The 21296-nt window shown below is 30.9% G+C and overlaps 1 protein-coding gene across 22 annotated transcripts in view; it reads left to right on the forward strand.

The window, feature by feature from the left end:
- Positions 1-21296, forward strand: part of LOC139512644 (plexin-B-like) — a 120993-nt gene that overhangs the window by 90073 nt on the left and 9624 nt on the right. For 21 of the 22 annotated variants that reach the window (XM_071300534.1, XM_071300423.1, XM_071300405.1 and 18 more), the window contains 17 exons: positions 1361-1512; positions 3855-3951; positions 4367-4503; positions 11857-12030; positions 12482-12578; positions 13114-13374; positions 13898-14065; positions 14639-14882; positions 15282-15424; positions 15870-16003; positions 16367-16426; positions 17137-17211; positions 17712-17778; positions 18027-18179; positions 18759-18906; positions 19297-19461; positions 20807-20895. In XM_071300534.1, the coding sequence (XP_071156635.1) occupies positions 1361-1512; positions 3855-3951; positions 4367-4503; positions 11857-12030; positions 12482-12578; positions 13114-13374; positions 13898-14065; positions 14639-14882; positions 15282-15424; positions 15870-16003; positions 16367-16426; positions 17137-17211; positions 17712-17778; positions 18027-18179; positions 18759-18906; positions 19297-19461; positions 20807-20895 (2364 nt within the window). The remainder of the gene's footprint in view (positions 1-1360; positions 1513-3854; positions 3952-4366; positions 4504-11856; positions 12031-12481; positions 12579-13113; positions 13375-13897; positions 14066-14638; positions 14883-15281; positions 15425-15869; positions 16004-16366; positions 16427-17136; positions 17212-17711; positions 17779-18026; positions 18180-18758; positions 18907-19296; positions 19462-20806; positions 20896-21296) is intronic. The other variant, XM_071300523.1, reaches the window with a different exon arrangement.

Below are 21296 nucleotides of genomic sequence, written 5' to 3' on the forward strand. Positions count from 1 at the left end.
AATCTAAAAATGTACTTAGATTCTTGATTATTGAAGTTTTTTGGTCCAGTTTTCAAATTGGTCTACATTAAGGTCCAAAGGGTCCAAAATTAAACTTTGTTTGATTTCATCAAAAATTGAATCCTTGGGGTTCTTTGATATGCCAAATCTAACTGTGTATGTAGATTCTTCATTTTTGGTCCTGTTTTCAAATTTCAAATTCTACATTAAAGTCCAAAGGGTCCAAAATTAAACTAAGTTTGATTTTAACAAAAATTGAATTCTTGGGCCTCTTTGATATGCTGAATCTAAACATGTACTTAGATTTTTGATTATGGGCCCAGTTTTCAAGTTGGTCCAAATCAGGATCTAAAATTATTATATTAAGTATTGTGCAATAGCAAGTCTTTTCAATTGCACAGTATTGTGCAATGGCAAGAAATATCTAATTGCACAATATTGTGAAATAGCAAATTTGTTTTTGATTAGAGTTATCTTTCTTTGTCCAGAATAGTAAGCAAGAAATATCCTATAGCAAGAATTTTTTTTAATTGGAGTTATCTTTCTTTGTCCAGAATCAACTTAAATCTTTGTTATATACAATATACAATGTATATACACTTTTTACTACCAACTGATAAATTTAAATAATCTTTACCATTCAGTGATAACAAGCAGTTTTTTTACATCTTAATATTTTATGATGTATTTAAATGAGTAGTTATTGTTGCAAACTCCATTAGAAATTTGAATTGATATCAGTTTTGAAAAAGGGAAACGGGGATGTGAAAAAAAAGGGGGGGGGGTTAAATTTTTCTCATTTCAGATTTCATAAATAAAAAGAAAATTCCTTCAAACATTTTTTTGAGAGGATTAATATTCAACAGCATAGTGAATTGCTCAAAGGCAAAAAAAACCTTTTAAGTTCATTAGACCACATTCATTCTGTGTCAGAAACCTATGCTGTGTCAACTATTTAATTTTAGATTTAAAAAGTTTGAAGAAGAAATCTTTAATTGATTTGTAAAATCTTGGCATTTGTTTTGTGTAAAAAAAAAACATGTAATGTCAAAAATTTGATCACAATCCAGATTCAGAGCTGTATCATGCTTGAATGTTTTGTCCATACTTGCCCCAACTGTTCAGGGTTCGACCTCTGCGGTCGTATAAAGCTGCGCCCTGCGGAGCACCTGGTTATTATTGGGCCAGGAAGAACATGAGCTTGCTATCTAATTTTCCTTCAACTGATAAACAGATTTCATAATTATGTCCTTACTTAAATATGAATTTTGCTTTATTTATTTCTTTGGAATCGTCATGGAAACTTACTGTGTTTTACATAATTCATAATTTGTTGCTATATGAAATGTATGCGTTGTAGGTAACACCACGGGTAGGCCATGTTTATGGAGGTACAATTGTGACAATTAAAGGAAGAAATCTTGGTGCTGAATTTGTTGATGTAAAAAATAATGTGACAATTGCTGGAGTAGCTTGTGTTCCTGTTAGTGGACTATACCAACCTGCCAAAGAGTTAGTATACTACTCAGAGTCATTTATTACTGTAAATAGCTATTATTAACTAGTCAACTCTAAAAACCAACATGTTAGAACTAAAGAAAAGCACTGAAGGGCAGAAACTATAATATAGTTCCTTATAAATCTGATGATTAGTTTTAAAAGTTCCTTATAAAATGAAAGCATTTGCTTCCATTGAATAGGGATAACCTGTTTTTGACATTGCTGATCTAATTAAGCAATTAAAAGCTAGAATGCATTTCTTATGTGAAGGTGATTGTCAATAAATAAGAATCGAAGAAATTGTATTTGTAAATGCAGAGAACTTGAAACAACTACTCTAGACCTTAAATATAATAATAAGAAAAACGTTATTTGAATGTATTGCTATACATTTTTAGCTCACCTGTTCCGAAGGGACAAGTGAGCTTATGCCATCACTTGGCGTCCGTCGTCGTCCGTCGTCTGTCGTCTGTCGTCGTCTGTCGTCGTAAACTATTTCAAGAATCTTCTCCTCTGCAACTACTGGGCCAAATACTTTCAAACTTTAAATGAATGTTCCTTAGGGTATCTAATTTATAAATTGTATCCGAAGTTTTGATCTATCAACAAACATGGTCGCCATTGCTAAAAATAGAACATAGGGGTCAAATGCAGTTTTTGGCTTATAACTCAAAAACCAAAGCATTTAGAGCAAATCTGACATGGGGTTATATTGTTTATCAGGTCAAGATCTATCTGCCCTGAAATTTTCAGATGAATCAGACAACCCGTTGTTGGGTTGCTGCCCCTGAATTGGTAATTTTAAGGAAATTTTGCTGTTTTTGGTTTTTATCTTGAATATTATTATAGATAGAGATAAACTGTAAACAGGAATAATATTCAGCAAAGTAAGATTTACAAATAAGTCAACATGACGGAAATGGTCAGTTGACCCCTTTAGGAGTTATTGCCCTTTATAGTCAATTTTTAACCATTTTTCGTAAATCTTAGTAATCTTTTACAAAAATCTTCTCCTCTGAAACTACTGGGCCAAATAGTTCCAAACTTTAACTGAATGTTCCTTAGGGTATCTAGTTTGTAAATTGTATCCGAAGTTATGATCTATCAACAAACATGGTCGCCATTGCTAAAAATAGAACATAGGGGTCAAATGCAGTTTTTGGCTTATAACTCAAAAACCAAAGCATTTAGAGCAAATCTGACATGGGGTTATATTGTTTATCAGGTCAAGATCTATCTGCCCTGAAATTTTCAGATGAATCAGACAACCCGTTGTTGGGTTGCTGCCCCTGAATTGGTAATTTTAAGGAAATTTTGCTGTTTTTGGTTTTTATCTTGAATATTATTATAGATAGAGATAAACTGTAAACAGGAATAATGTTCAGCAAAGTAAGATTTACAAATAAGTCAACATGACGGAAATGGTCAGTTGACCCCTTTAGGAGTTATTGCCCTTTATAGTCAATTTTTAACCATTTTTCGTAAATCTTAGTAATCTTTTACAAAAATCTTCTCCTCTGAAACTACTGGGCCAAATAGTTCCAAACTTTAACTGAATGTTCCTTAGGGTATCTAGTTTGTAAATTGTATCCGAAGTTATGATCTATCAACAAACATGGTCGCCATTGCTAAAAATAGAACATAGGGGTCAAATGCAGTTTTTGGCTTATAACTCAAAAACCAAAGCATTTAGAGCAAATCTGACATGGGTAATATTGTTTATCAGGTCAAGATCTATCTGCCCTGAAATTTTCAGATGAATCAGACAACCTGTTGTTGGGTTGCTGCCCCTGAATTGATAATTTTAAGGAAATTTTGCTGTTTTTGTTTATTATCTTGAATATAATTATAGATAGAAATAAACTGTAAACAGCAATAATGTTCAGCAAAGTAAGATCTTCAATTAAGTCAGTTTGACCAAAATTGTCAATTGACCCCTTAAGGAGTTATTGCCCTTTAAAGACTTTTTTCACAATTTGTTCATCATGTTGACTTACTTTAAAAAATCTTCTCCTTTGAAACTGCTGTATCAATTTCAGCCAAACTTAGGCTAAATGAGTTTCAGAGTATCAAGTATAAATTTTATATTTTATTTCCTTGTATGTCAAGAAACATATCTCCTATGGCTAAAATAGAACATAGGAGAAAATGATTATTTTTTTTGGCTTTTGAAGAAAATAGGACGATCCAAAAAACATTTAAATAAATTGAAAAGCCAAAATAATCATTGATGAGAGATTTAACCAAAAGAATTAAGGTGAGCGATTCAGGCTCTTGAGAGCCTCTTGTTTGTTCATCTGTACTCTATGTAATATCTGCTATACTGATTTTTCATGGTGTATGGAAATTTACAGGATAGTTTGTATACTGGGAGCCAGTGATGCAGGTGTTAAAAAGGGACATGTTGTGGTTCTTAACATACCATTCTATAATGTTGAATTTCAATATATGGTAAGTTGTAAACTTTAAAGTATTACAGATTTCATGTCTGAAATTAATGACAGTTAGAATAATTAAGCTTTAATGCTATTGTATTTTTCATGATTTTGAGGAACCTTTTACATACATTGTAGCAATTGTTTCTTAATTGGTTATTGTTCACATTTAGTTTAGCTATGCAGAATATTTTGATGAAGATTATAAATCTCCTAGACACTTAGCATCGGTTTTATAAGAGCCTTTGTTATTTTAAGGAATTGAATAATAGGCTAAAAAGTGTAGGACGTCTACTATACATTGATTTGAAACTGTAAATGAGTTGGAAATTGTTCACTATATACAATAAGTTGAAAAGCACATAAACCTAACTTATTTACTGTTAGAACTATTGATAGATATGTATTGATATTGATATATTTATTGATAGAATCCAATATTACAACGAGTGACACCCAATAAAAGAGCAGTGTCTGGAGGAGCCATTTTGACCTTGCATGGAGATCCTATCTATTTAGGAACCTCACTGGAGGTCACTGTGAATGATGAAGTGTGTAATATTACAAGGTATGTATAAACATACACGAAATGATAACTTTATATTATGCTTTTTGTGCTCTGTGTGAAGCACATTAAACAAATATAATAATAAAATAAAAATAATATCTGTTATAAAATGCTTGATCAGAAATTTGAAATTATAGAACATTGGAATATGCCAAAGAAACAACAACCCAACCAAAGGGCAGAAAATAGCAAAAGGCAAACAATGGAACTTCAACACAGTGAGAAAATCTTGCACCAAGGTGGCCCCTTGACAAAATATGCGCTAGTTCAGTATCTTTTAAATGTTTATAGATCTAAAAAGTATGACTAGGGAAAAGATCCCCAAAGAAGCAAAATAAACAATTTCAAATGTCAAGAGGTCAACACAAGATAATATTGTTCAAATCCAAAGGCAGTGTATGCATGCCATCTAGATATTTATAGATATACTGGTACCAAAAATATACATGAGACTAATATTAAGCAAATGTAGACTCCAGAAAATATTTTTATTTTAGGAAAACATCTCATAAAAATGGTTAATTATACAGGTTTTTTAATGTTAATAAAAGGAAAACATGAATCCTTAAAAAAAGTACATTCAAAGTGACCAGATCACTAAATATTGCCTTCCCACAGAACCCAGAAAAAGTATAAATTTCCAGGGTAAAGTAATGAAGCTCATAGTTCATTAGTAAATAGCAAAAAATTTAGTTAATGCCATAGTTGCTATATTTTTAGTTTTATGAAATTTTCTTACAAAACCAATGACACTGTGTCTAAACCACACCGGCAAAATTTGCTCGGACTCGATGGTATCTAACATCCGGCACAATGACGGAACACCAATAGACAAAAGAAAGGTAGATTTCTCCTTATTTTTTTTATTTTTTTTATGATATCGAAGAATATATATACATATACAACTATTTTTTATTGTGAGATGCTATATTTTCTACAACCGTTCTATATTAACGGAGAAATAAGTCAAAATGCATGTCAAAATGACGAATTGAGTGAACCTTGCCTCGAAATTGTTTAATTTCTCGTTAAATTGTTCACATTGTACGGAAAGAAAGGTACGGGAAGATAAATATTGACACGGAGATTGCAAATTTAGTTATTATGAGCATCTCAATAATTGTATTTCTGTGTATGGAACGAAAGAAAAGGGTCATGTCAAATTAAAATAAACCGGTTTCGTCAATGTTGTTACTTCACAATCACCCGGTTTCGTCTATATATATCACCCGGTTTTTTTTTGGTTTTTTTTTAACAAACAATTTATGAAAAGAAACTTTGGCACGGATCTGAACATTGTCTTTCGAGAATTTAAATATATATTTATTGTAAAGACGTTAAGCACGATATTACGTTTCAAATGGTAACGTCAAATTTTTACGTTTTACGGCGATTACCGATTATTTGGGATAAGTTTTGTATTTCGCTTGCAATTTTTGTTTTGCACATCAATATGGATACTTCTTATAATGTTTGTTGTACTGAATATGCATTGAATATTTCCCAATGAAGGTAACGTAAGCAACAAACAACAAAATATATCGTATTTGGGTAATGCATATCTTTATGAAATGAGAAGATATATACGGTATGATGAGTGCCAATGAGACAACTTACTACCAGAGATCAATTGACATAAAACGTATTAAAGTGCAATGTTTTCCCATTTAGATCCGAAAAGGAGGAGGATATATATTTTGCTTTAATATAAAAAGTTTGTCGAGAATAACAAGTTAAACGGGTCTTGCTTATAAAATTCACTATACTTTCTTTAATAGCGGTACAATATTAGATTATGAAATGAAATGATTGTCAGAAAAAAAGGTTAATTATAATTCATCTCATATGTTTACAAGCTTTGTATGATGTGGAGAGGTATATAGCCACGCTTTAGGCTCAATTTTATTTTCACTTTCAATTCTATACACATGAATCTTATTGCAGAGAAATAAAAAAAAAATATCGCAGTCAGTTTACGATTCCCAAATTTGAAAATTTGATAAAGATGATTTGTTATCCTCTTGTGATACAAAACTTTTTCACAACTCAAGAACCTCATCTAAACGAACAAACCCAGTCATCGTTTTTTTTTATGATGCTTTGTGGTCTTGTTGATAGTATTTGACTATCAAGAAAATTCTATCTGAGGAACTATATAAGATGATCCACCATAAATAGCGCACCCCGAATCGACAACGTTGAAAACGTACGAAAATCGTCCTGTGGACAAACTTGCAAGACATTTCATTTCTTTGAAAACGAAGTCGTTTTGACTACGCAAGTTATCAAAAAGTATGTTGCTGTTTTGTAAAGTTAAAGCACAATTACGGAAAAGGACTATTTAGCATGCAACTAATCTGAATTTTTAATAAATAACGTCGCAAATGACAATTTATTTGTAAAAAACAGCGAAATCCGACATTGGACATCTTGCAAGACATTTGCCAGAAGCCGTTGCATTTTTAGATGTAGTGTGAGTGCTCCAAAAATTCGATTTTGATATGGTCTATGTATGAACATATGTGAGCCGAATTTACACAAACGAAATATCATATAATCTTATATTTTAAAACCTATAAATTTTGATAACTTAACATCTTCCAAAATCTGACCAATATGAACACTATTTGTTTTTGCCAAAATATAGCGTTGGTCGTATTAGAAACACATATCCAGTAATATTGTTATACTTTATATATGGAGCATATCATTCATTCGAATTTTCGTGGATATAACACTATTTTGAAGAACGCAAACACCCCTGCTAATGTGATTATGCGTATAGTCTGTTACGTCTGACACGCATATTTTTGACGTTTTGTCAATATGTTGTCCTTATTTTAGACTAAAGTAAAATATGATAAAAAAAAATTGTACTTTTTTTCGGAATAGTATTTACCTGTCTAGTCTATGGATATAAGTTTTATATAACTTAACTGTTATGATTTTATAGAAAAGCTGTTTATTAGTGTGGACTGGTTGATTACAGGGTATTGACGCAATAACGTGCGTTACGTCAAAGTAAACTTGGCGTGTTAAAATCTATTTTAAACGGGCACTTTTGGACATAGTTAATTATGATAATACACATTTTCCTAATGAAAGGCGTATCCCTTACTTCACTTAACTTCAAACTAATTTTAAATGGAATATAAATACTGAATAGCAAACACTGGTATCTAATTATTTTGTCACATTATTATATTTTCTTTGTTTATAATAGTAAGTATGTAAAGATGAAAAATAAAAGGATGTGTTTTGATTGTGCCATAATTTTAATTTACTATACTATATTATATACTGTACACTTAGTTTACAATATTTACTATCAATTATTAATACATTTATGCATTCAATCATTGACGAACAGTCCCAAACCGACTATAGTCTATACTGTTCTGCACAAATTAATCATGCATGCAGTCCTGCCAGATTTTCTGGTACTATATATACTGTGTTACTTGCGCACTAAAGCGAGTTTTCACACTTAAGCATCCATAACATAGCAATGAGATTTGTAACTTTCTCCCCGTTTCTGGTAGGCACATTTATTTTCATAGGCATGTTTTTCACATTTTTTTACAGTTCAAATTCATTTTTTGTACAGTTCAAATTCAATTGAAACTTCAAGATAACTTTCGAAAACAATATCTGACAGTTTTGTATTTTCAATGTGAATAAAAGTTGGTTTGCAAAACATGACCGTCATTTATATCTAGGTCTTATTAAGAAGAAGTGACGGTAACCACTTATCCCATAAACATTGACAATGAGACAACTTTCTTTTAGACACAAAAATTATATTGAATTAATCAAGTTTAGGTCAGCGTATGCCTTAAACAATGAGAAAAACACACAAACTGCATGAAAGCAAGTTATAACAGGGCCCTAAATTATAAATGTAAAACAATTCAAACAAGAAAACTACCTGCCTATTTTATGTTCAAAACGCATATGGTATAAAGCAACCAAAGACAGCCATGGCATTACAAGCGTGTGATTCGGGAATGGACTGAGTCAAAGTGTTGTCGCTGACACAAACAGTACAACAAAAGTACAAATAATAAAAAATGATGAAAAAACCTTAACTCGTCCGATGACAGAGCCTGTATAGTAAATGCGCGATGTGTGCCAAAACTTGTATCATAGTTAAAATTATCCCTTAAATATAATAAATATACATGTATTCGCAGTTTACTATGAAGTCCACTATCCCTGAACTAGCATAAATATTTATTAAGGGGCCAGCTAAAGGACGCCACCGGATGCGGGAGTTTCTCGCTTCATTGAAGACCCATTGTGGCCTTCGGCTGTTTTCTGCTCTATGGTCGGGTTGTTGTCGCTTGGAATTTGTATGAACTTTTCATGTTGATAGACATTTTTAAATAATACGTCCACTTTGAAATAAACTGAATCCGTCTGTCCGTATATATTGTCAAAATATATTGACCAACGTCAGTGTACGATCATCATAACACAACGGCGACAGAACAGACTCGTTTTTTTTAGTAATGTTAACAAAATAATTATTATTGAATTTGGTCGATGACCTGAGACTATTATACTATTATACTAATTTGTACATAGCAGTATAGTTACAATAAGGGATAAAAAAAATATTTTAATGCATGGTAGTTGTAATCCTACATTCATTTTCTATGTCGATTATGCATGTATATACAGTTGTCTTATTATCAACGTTTATCCTTAAGAAGATTTATTTTTAACGATTGTAGAAAAGATTACATACAAAGAATGATAAGTTTACTTATAAAGGTGTCCATCCTTTTGTGCGAGAAAATCACATATTAATTGTGTGTTTCGATTTTTAAGACCGTAAACTTTAATTTCAAGTTTAAACATGTTCAACATATTTTCCCATAACTCATATAGAAAACGCATAGAGAGCTTTAATCTGAATATATTGTTAACAAATTTCGGAATGCAAAGTAAAATTAAAATATTTGTGTTCTATAAGAGTAGGAATTTAAGTTTTTGCTTATTATTTATTTGAATCTGAGACTCATATAAATAATAAGCCGTTGTCGGGTGAACGAATTTGTTTTCCAACGACCCACAAAACTCCTTTTGAACGCTGAAGTTAAATAATCAATTATAATGTAATGCGATTATGATTTTTTTTATTTGACCAAACCGGGTTATGCATTTTGAAATCTATGACGGGTTGTATACATTGACGAAACCGGCCAGTTCCATTTTGACATGACCCATTTCTTTCGTTCCATACACAGAGATACAATTATGGAGAAGCTCATAATAACTAAATTTGCAATCTCCGTGTCAATATCTATCTTCCCGTACCTTTCTTTCCGTACAATGTGAACAATTTAACGAGAAATTAAACAATTTCGAGGCAAGGTTCACTCAATTCGTCATTTTGACATGCATTTTGACTTATTTCTCCGTTAATATAGAACGGTTGTAGAAAATATAGCATCTCACAATAAAAAATAGTTGTATATGTATATATATTCTTCGATATCATAAAAAAAATAAAAAAATAAGGAGAAACCTACCTTTCTTTTGTCTATTGGTGTTCCGTCATTGTGCCGGATGTTAGATACCATCGAGTCCGAGCAAATTTTGCCGGTGTGGTTTAGACACAGTGAATGAGTAGGAGGACGAAAAAAAAAAAAAAAAAAAATTCAAGATTTACTTTTTTTTGTTTTTTTTTTCGTTTTACGGACACCTGTAAAGAAAAGAATGGGTAGAAGGAAGAAAAGAAAACAAACTTCCAAACAAAAGACCTTCAAAAACAAACTGCAGAACTTCACAAATGATGACATGCGCTTGTGCTGTGACCATGGATTGATTTAATATTTTTAATATGTCAGTATCTATGCGCTTTATCTGGATCTGGAATTAAAACAAATTTTAATTTAAGTATAGATACTTTTTAAATTTTTTTACAATTCATCAGACATGACAATGACAGTTCAATGTTCATTTTTTGGACTTTTTAACTCTTGGCATTCATGGTCGCAGGTTTCATCCCTCTACCAATGCCTTCACATATGGGCCGCACAATACTGAAGTCTTCCTTGAGCTGAGCTATTTCAGGATTGTTGGCAATGTCTTCAAAGTCCCTGCAAAAAAAGCAAACATCATTGAAAACCTGTGTGATACCTATTTAAAATAAAAGATGAAAAAAATCTCAGAAATTGTTTCATTCATGCCAGTGATTCAATCATATCATAACACTTTTTCTGCCTTGTACATTTTCAATATATTTATATATATATAATAGGAATTTTGTTTAAAACTGAAAAATACAATTTTGATTGCAAAATTGTTTGAGACTCCAATCATGTTTGTGTATGAGGGTTTTGATTCCCTCCTCTAGGAGACAATACAAATGATATCCTGGGGAAAAGTTGGACAGACTATCCTAAGTAACTAAGATTCAGTCAGAGTGGACTGTTTGCTATTGGCTACTATAAATATGGTTTTTTTTTTCACAATATAAGAAAAAAATCTCAGATAGAAACTACTACAAAATCACAGCTATAAATATTGTTTTCATGCATTTAACCAACACACAAATGTTGCATACTTTCATATTTAAGAATTGCTTTTCATCTTGATGAAATTCCAATTTAAAACTACATACCTGCATAATAAGTCACCTCCATCAGACTTTCACAGGACAAGGATTCCCTGACAATGACTTTGTCTTGATACACACACCCTGGAAACAGGACACTCCCACACACATAAAGCAGTTCCTCTTGGTCTCTGATCAATGCTCTTTCCTGTTGTATGGTAAGATATACTTTATGTCCATTTCAAACATAACCCCGACCGGCACATGCGTGTCAAGTTCTGTGGAAGACCTAATCGCACCATGGCCCTGTCCAAGCAAATATGATCCACTGCTGTAAGCACTCTTGATTGGCTTCTCACTTACACCTTCAAGTTCATTTGATATTATTTGGCCAATAGATGTATCAGACTCCCCTTTTACAAATTTTATCTTGATTACCGCAAGATCAAAATCAAAAACAACTATACAGAACCACTGCGCCATGGTGGTCAAAAACATTCAAGTCCTTTCTAACATCGATTGCTAAGCGTAAATTTCTATTCTTTCAAGCGCTGTACAGAGTAGGATTGAAAAATACAACTAAAAACCAAATTAATTATTTTTTACAGCAAAGCACTGCGGCGGGCGGAAAAAAAATTTGTTGTTTTCCAATTTTATTTTTTTTCCAATTAGGCAAAAGTTAGGGTCGACGGATTGGTAAAACTAAAAATAAAATAACTATGGGCTTAAAGGAGCTAAGCAGTTAACAAACTTCACAAGGTTAGATGTTTTTCCTTGTTTATTTATAGTAAAAATACAGCACAAATCAAATGTCGACTGCCACCTGGTAAATTGGGTAATGCTAAAATTTCTGTAAAAGTTGATGGTAATGAGATCAGACAGGATATGGTTGGCAACACAAGTTTAACATATGTAGCAGATCCAGAAATCACAAAGATACAACCATTGAAAAGTTTCCAAAGGTAGGTAAATAAGTAATGAAGTCATTTTTGTAAGAAGGATTGTCTCGACTCTAAATTGACCCATTTTGATTTGCCATATGTGACTTTCAAATTGCATCAAATATTAGAAATTGTTTATTAAGATGTACTTCTCACCTCCAGTTTCATATGAAAAGGTTTATAAAAATTGTTCCTTCGAATTTGAAAGTTGTAGGAAATTAACCATGCAGATAAAGTGAATTATATGACTAATTCTGAATATTGTAAAAAAATGTTTGTAGAACATTTACCATACTTACTGACTATTTTATATTACTGAATAACTAGCTATTTCATTATGAATAAAGGCCAATTTCTTAACAAGGAAATTATATGTAATTAAAAAAGATGAATTGAACAAATTCTGTATCAGTTGTAAAATCGTATCAATTAATTTGTATGTGTAATGCATAATTTTCATGAATACTTTCAGTGGAGGTAGAAGACTAACAGTTATGGGGACCAATATAAACATTATCGATCACCCAAAAATGTTCATCTGGACAAATTTTGTCAAATCAAATCTGACGGTAAGTCTTGTTTAGACTCCATTGACATTTTTTTTTATTTGTAATAAAAAAGAGACTGATTAATCAACTACATAGACCTCACAAATTTAGACAAAATTAAGTTCTGTATAAATGTAAAAGGATTTCTCCAAATTGATACAAATATGTTATAGATAATTTGTAAACAATGTTTTAAAATGAAGATTTAACTTTTTTCATTTTCAATTTGTCCATCAATTCTCAGTTTGTTCAGGATTTTTTTAGGCACAACTCTTAAACTGTCAAATTTAAATTTACACTTATCGAAAATGTACCATACACTAAATTTTGTGATTGATTGATTGATTGATGGATCGCTTTATGTTCAGTGGACATCATAAAGACATGTGCATGTATGAAATAAGTTTGGTAATATATTTGAATAAGAGAGAAATAAATGACTCCATCTTTATTCTTAGGGAACAGTCATATTATGAATGTCGGTGATACATCATCTTATTACCTATCTTAAAGTAATGGCATGCTTGCTTAATCAGATTAAAATATGCTATTTCAGAATTGCAAAGTCAAAAATGAAACATTTATGTTTTGCCCTTCACCCCAACTGTTGACAAGAGTCAGACGACTCAGACGATCAACAGCAAAGGTGACAGCAGCAATTGGATTTATAATGGATAATGCAGTTAATGTCCAAAATCTGACTGGCATCAACAGTCAGTTACAGTACTACCCAGATCCTTCAGTGTATAAGTTTGACCCTGATAAGGAAGACAATGACAATGTGAAACTCTTCAAATCAGAAATCGTTATCATAAATGTAAGTTGTAGACTTATAAGATTGCAGATAACAAAATATAGCAAGCCATATTTTTGCTATTAGAATTAGGAAGTTTTGAATGAAAAAATGTTATAATATTGGTGAAAAATGTCATAAAGTAATAATTTTAATTATTGTCCAATAGATTAAGCTTAGCGTACAAGGAGTTTATTTTCATTGGACTATCTTTTTACCAGAAAAAAAGAACTGAATCAAATCTTTTTAAAAAAAGAATTGATAATATCCCTGCAAGGTGAAGGAACAAAAACTGTTTGTTGATTTATAGTTTTCACGAAAAAATTACTGAAAAAACTAGCCAACAATTATAAAGAATGTAAGAAAAGCTCACAAGTATTTCCTTGTAAGGCTATTGTTTCTTGAATATTTCACTTATCAAATCTATTTTATTCCAATTGACAACCTCTAACTTGCATTGTATCATCCTCATACCACATAATATGACAGCTGTGATTTAGAAGATGTAAACCTAGTTATTTGCAATTAATATTTTTTTAAATGACAGGGAAAAAACTTGATGGTGGCAGCTAAAAGAGAAGATGTTCAAGTTGCCATTGGAAATGCTAATTGCAATGTAACCAACTTATCTGAAGATCAGATTGTATGTAACCCTCCAACATCACAACCAAAGTCAATACCTGGATATAGCAGGAGTGATATACCTGCAGTTGTGGTAAGTTTCCCAATCAGTCTGAAATATAAATATTCTCAAATGGTAAATTTCTGCTATAGTCAAGAGTTAAATAAATGATGGGTCAGAAATAATATTTTTGAAATCAAATTACAAGTTTTTGTTAAAAAAAAAACAAGGAAATATTGTAAAAAGGAAAACTTTAAGTCATTATAGATTAGCTAATCCAAGAATTCAAGTGTAAAAGTTATTTAAGAAGTGATCAAAACAAAATACATTAATTCATGAATTTCTAAAATTCCCAGAAAAAAAACCCAATGAAAACAGGGTTATAATCGACAATTCCCAGTAGTGTTGAAAAAAATGTGAAGTGAAAGTTCTTCATGAAAATCTTTAAATTGTATTCCCCAACCAAAAAAAAAAGTAAAGGAACTCTTAATTAAAAATACATTTTTACTCTTCATGAGCAAGCTGGGGTGTAGAAAAATTTACACAAGGTTACTAGAAAACTAATAATAAACAAGTGGGGCAGACATATTCCCAACAATTCCCAACAATTCACTAACCATCAGCAATTAAAGATGTGTCTGAAATGATGAAATTTATTATGTTTAGGTCCAGATTGGTAATGTAAAATACTTTGTTGGTTACTTGGAATATGAATCAGCCAAGGAATTGGGTATACCACTTGATTACATTATTGGTGGAGTTGCTGGTGTTGGACTGTTTATCATTGTGACAATCATCATATGTTGCTGTATCTATAAACGTCAGAAAAACAAATCAAAGAGGGACTTTGAAAAAATGAGGTACCAACTAGATAACATGGAAAGCACAGTCCGAAATGAGTGTAAACAAGGTAAATAATAACAAACGTGTATTGTATATTAAAAGAAAACTCAATAGTATGTTCATTTATACCCAAGTTCTGAAATAGTCTTTATGTGCAAAAAAAAAGAGAATTCATTTCCAAAATAAAATGGATAATTGAGAAGAAAAAAAATAATGGTAGTTTATGTTAAGTTAGCTTTTCAGTGCTGATAATCTATAATACTGTGGATTGAGGAAAACCTGCATTTTCTTTGGTATTTGATCGAAAACCATGAAAATTTGTATGGAACAAATAACAATGAATCCTTAGTACACTTCCACAATCCCCATTGTACCATGATATATACATTGACCAGATAATGCTTTAAGATTCAATTATTTATAAAATGATGTCATTGATTTTCATGTACATATTTTTCACTTGCAGCCTTTGCTGAGTTACAAACCGATATGACAGACCTGACTGCAGAGATAGGAGATGGAAAGAAACCTCTCTACAGATATGATGATTATACATTTAAAATACTTTTCCCTCAGATGCTAGATCACGTTGTACTTCATCCTCCAATTGTAAGTTTTCTGTTAAACTATTGTATTATTCTACATACGTTTATAATTTTTGAAGAATTATCTCCCTTTCACTAACAAATAGCCTAGATAGGTGAAAGATAAAGTAATTGTGTTATTAATTGGCAATAAATCTCCTATTCTTGTAGAACTATAATTTGTATCTTTTAAAATTCCTGATGGTATCAGATTCATCTTACATTGTTGTATAAAAAAAAATGAAAAAAAAACCCATCAGCTTTTGAAAAGAGAAAAAAAATCTATTTTAACGATGGGAGAATTTGTCATGGTAGAAGATATTGGAATGATGTATTGATTCATTCTCCACCTATAGATGAGTGATTTCATAGACAAGTAGATATAACAAACACATTTTTTCAATGTATAGTACCAAAAAATGCAAAATTTGTTTTTAACTTTATTTTTAATTTAATCATATTGTTTTTAGCCAAAGAATGGAAGCAATGAAAGACATCCAGATGTTGCAATTTGTCATTTTAGTCAACTTTTACAACATAAACAGTTCTTATTAAAGTTCATACGCACATTAGAAAAACAAAAAAGTTTTGGAATTAGAGATAAGTAAGTATTAGAAGTTTGTTATAAATGATATAGAGCCTCTCATATACGTCTAGGAAGATTAAATAGAAAGAGAAATAATTCAATCTTTTTTGTCTTTTAGAAATTGTGCTAGAGTTAGTCATATAAAAAGCCTTTACATGTCATTTGCTAACTTGTGTCGTTAGGATGCTGTCTCGTTGATGTTTACCATAAATATTTTGTTCCTATTCTTCAATATTTGTCTTTGTGTCTGAATATACGAAAGATATATGTTAATTTGAAAAGAAGTTGTCCTCGGATTTTTTTCACTGTACAAGCACTGAAAAAGTTGAGATATCAAGTGAAGACACATTTCTTATATTGTCTACTTTAATTTTTTTTCAGATCAAATGTAGCTTCTTTGTTGATAATATTGTATCAGAATAATTTGGAATATATCACTGAGTAAGTATACCCTTTCCTCATCACAGCAGATATAATTTAAGAATAATGTACATATATTTAGCTACTTGATCTATTACACTATACACTTTGTTTATGTACATTAACGTTGAATAAATTACGCTATAAGTTGTATGGTTCGCTACTGACTCCCTACAGATCCATAGAGGATTGATTTTATTCATCCTCTATGGATCCGTAGGGTGTCAGTAGTTAGCCGTATAACGAATTTATCGCACGCTGCACTTTTTCTGATGCGTTTTGTTGAAAGATAAATAAGGAAACACAACTTGGCAACATTAATAGATGACGTCACCATAAACGCGTCATGAACCCCCCATGAAATTTACTAACCCGCTACCGTCTCATAGGGGGTCACGTGACGGCATTAAAGCAATCACAACGTGATATTTTACCAGTGGTGCGATAAAAAGAGATATTACACTTTACAAACAGTTTTTGTATGCTTGGAATCAATCCATAAACAAACATAGACCCTGATGCTAAAATTAGATTATTATGGTACATTGCAACTTACAAATTTTGTACTCAAATGTGAAATGTGAAAGTTTCGAAGATGATGTCACAGAATAGTTTCCTCAATAAATGCATGAAATGTTTGCCGCAATTATTGCTTAGTTAACACACAACATTTGACTTGTATTGTTTTGAATATTAAGTATGTTTAAAGACTTATTGATTTGAATTTATAGAATTATCAAGTCATTATTAAAAGAGTTGGTAGAGAAGTCAGTGGAAGGAAAACATCCAAAATTAATGCTGAGGAGGTAACTATAGATAATTAATATTGCATTCTAACTTCATACATCATTTTTTCCTCCTATGCCATTTTTGGGCGTGCTTAATGGAATTAAATATGATAAAATACTTTAGATGTAAAATCATTATTTTGATTGGCTAACAGCAATTTGGCGTCATTCTGAAATCAATTATATATATTGAATGCTTCTTTTAGTATTTTTATAGGGTTGTAAAAGCTTTGACAGGGTAATTTTTTTAAATGAAGCAATTTTGTGCTTCTTACAAAATGTACTTCAGTCAACGCCTTTACACCACTAATGAATTTACAAAAAGCAGCATTCTATACTTATAATTACATTTTTTGGCTATGTTTATGAAATACATTTAAATATTGACCTGCACCAAACTTCAAAAAATCATCTGTCATCTGTGTTGCATTCTGTTCTTTCTGCTCTACAGGGAAGAAGACAATACTAATATTTTGAAATTATAATAGACTTCTCAATATTTATTCCTTATATTTCAGGACAGAATCAGTGGTAGAAAAACTGCTGGCTAATTGGTTAGCTCTCTGTATGTATAAAAATTTGGAGGTATGTTTATCTATTTATTTTGTAAATATTTCTTTTTTTTTTTAATAAATTTTACATTTAGATATATAAAAGTGATGTAAATATCAAGATACTACATTCTTACAATATACAATTGATACATATATATTACAATTTAGTTTTCAATGTCTGTTACAGAATATTTTGGTCAAGGACCATTCTAATACAAGTTGAAAACAGTCAATTTATCAAAATTTTGCAATAAACATAAATCTTCTTTAAATTTTCAGGAGTCAACTGGTTCCTCCTTGTATTTGTTGTACCAAGCAATAAAATTCCAAGTAGTAAAAGGTCCAGTAGATGCTGTCACTGGTGATGCAAGGTACTCTTTGTCAGAAGACCGGTTACTAAGGACAGAAAACAGACTGGAACCTGTAACCATAGTGAGTATTGAATAACCTGTACATCTAAGGATTAATGTAAATTTTGTACTATTTTTATTCACAAGAATCTGATTGTTTAAAAGTTGTAGCTGTTAGAGTGAGATATTCAGTTTGTGCTTAGCAAAGGAGGATTCTGTAGGGTTGTCAAATATCTAACTGTGATTTGGATTGAGATAAGTTTCAACCTTTAAAGTTACTTATTTTATACATCTAGACAGCAACCTTTTGTTTTGTGGTCTACATCCATTCCTCCATCTTTCCAAGCTGTTGCGTTTAAAGTTTTGGTAAATGATGGTCTACAAAATTTTCACTTTAACTTGAAACTTTGTACACATATTCATTAGGATTTGAACCTATATAAAAACATGACAATGTTGTGTTCCGACCCAGATTCCAAAGTTCACTTAATATAGAAATGGGATAGTACAAAGGGGTAATGGTGTCTAGATACACATTTTACTTTGTACAATTTAAATAATTCACTAAACTTACTGAAAATTGAAAATAGTACTTTATAACTGTAATTTCAAGCTTAAATAAGCACAGCCATTACTAATAAAATGTTTGACTTTCTTGTAGACATTAAATGTAGAATATGAAGGAAAGAAATACAAATGTCGCTGTCTAGACTGTGATACCATTACTCAGGCAAAAGATAAAATGTTGGATGTAATATACCGTAACATTCCATACTCAACCAGACCAGCAGGGGAAGACTTGGATCTGGGTAAGGCTTAATTGTTATAGACAGACAGAAAAGAAAAGCTCATTCTAAGTTATAGCATGAGTTGAAAATGATAATTTTTTATATTACATAAATGATATTTTTACCCAGTTTTGAGATACCTTTTTACATCAATCGTATTGTCTTATGTCGGTAGTTGGTGTGGTATGTTGTACTGTCCAATATCTTATGGGATTCCTTTTATCCTTCTTTCATGATTTTTTTTGGGTAAGGTTAAGAAATAATAAAATGTTTTCTAATTAATTTGATTATTATATATCATATATTATTTAATTTAAGGAGCTATTTATACAATTGCTTATTTTAATTGATATATGTGAATTTTAAATGAAACTAAAACATCACTTTATTGCTCCATGTGAATATTTTTAGATTGGGTTAATGAGAACAAGACCCTGCAGGATGAGGACAACTTAAAATGGAAAGACAATGGGTGGAAGCAAATAAACATGTTGAAGGACTACAAGCTGTGCAACGGTGCAGATGTGGTTCTGACACAGTACCAAAAGTGTCGAACTCTGCCTAGATCTCCTAATGGTAAGACATGCTTGTATTTTAGAGAAGAACTTTATTACCCTCACATCAGCCTCCTTTGCTTTCTTATGGATAGTTGTCCATTTGACAATCGTTCCACATTTTCTTATTTTTATATTTGATGACATTTAGTATTAGGTTTCAATTATAGTGTCAAGACTGGAAGACTTCTCCTAAATGGCAACAAATTGAATTTTGTTCTTAATAGAAGCAAAAAGAAAAATGTGTGATCGTCATTGAAATTATTTAGAATTTTTTCAGCCATGATGGAAATTAATGATAGTCATGTTATAAGAAATAACACTGCGTTTCAGATTAAAAGTTTAATATTTGAAAGATAGGCTGTATATGTTTCTCTCTGAATTCCTGTTTAAATATAGAATTCATTTTTAAATTTGCAACATTTATCTAAATATGTGTAATTCTTTATGAATATCGAATTTAATTTTAAATTTGCAATATTTATCTAAATATGAGCTATTTCATGTAATGTTTATCTATTGTATTTTTTTAACATTACTAAATTTCTTATTGTGTATATGTATTATATTAGTTTTTCTGTAATATTGTTAATCATCTAATCATTTAAAAAGATATAACTTCCTAACATCATCTCCTTATCTGTCCTTAATTTACTTACAGGTATATCATTAACATATGGTGATAGTACAAAAAGTAAATCATCTAACTTTTTTTACTTGATAAAAATCTAAGATTAGGCCTTTTTTTGGATTTGGATTAGATCAACTTATCATTATTTGCTTCTGATTAATCACAAAAAAACACATTTTAAATGCCCTGGCTCTGAGGGAGGGGTACATTCTTTATGCTCCTAATTTCTGTTGGAATAAAATTTCCATATCTTTTTTCTGAGCGCCTCCTGCAATTTATTGTCAGGCTTCATGCGAACATGCTTTATTGTGATGTGGTTTCAAATTCATTGCTTGTCAACTTCTTCTTGACCTAATACTTACATATTCTAACACAATTTTTTACTGTGAGATGCATTTTGATATCTATTACCCTTCAACTGCCTGTTTACTGAGTACTTAAAGCTGATCAATTGGTAAAGAAATTTTATAATAGCTCAGTGTGCTATTGTGACAAATGAAAATAAATCTACAATTCTATCTTTAAAATCAAAGAAGTGTATGAAATTATAACATTTCAAACATTGAAAATTTACAGTAGGAAATATCCTAATTTGACCCTGAATATTTCATAAATATTCTTGAATGGACAAACTAAGAAATACTATCACTTATATCATATGCTATCATTATTTAACCTTCATAGATGGTGTGGTATTAACCTCTGTATAAACATCCTAACAATTATTTATTAACAGGATCTGTTCATTCCTCAGGATTTTACAATAGAGAGGCCGTCCCTATCACACGCACCGACAGTGAAGTTGGTACCAAGTACTGGCATCTGGTAGGTACAATAATGAGAATATTCAAAATCAGTATTAGTATATTGTGTACCAAAAATAAATAAGGAATAAATGATCTGAGTTAAACTTTGTACAAGGGTATTCTTTTATATTCTCAAAACTTACATTTTCTTACTCATGGAAGGGGGTTATGAAGACATGTCCAGATAAACGTTATACACTTAACCTACATTGTAACACATGTATGTTAATCAGTTTTCTTATAATCATTTTCATGAAAATACTCAGATTAACACTAATATAAAAAATTATAGATATTTATTCAAATTTCCTGAAACAGAATAAATTGTTCATATTGGCTGTTTTCTAAAAATTTGAATAGAAAACTATTAATAGTTGATGTCAAATACTTTATGTTTACAATAAATGGAAGTTCTAAAAA

Source organism: Mytilus edulis, chromosome 1 (genome assembly GCF_963676685.1).
Source record: "Mytilus edulis chromosome 1, xbMytEdul2.2, whole genome shotgun sequence".
Classification (NCBI taxonomy): Eukaryota; Metazoa; Mollusca; class Bivalvia; order Mytilida; family Mytilidae; genus Mytilus; species Mytilus edulis.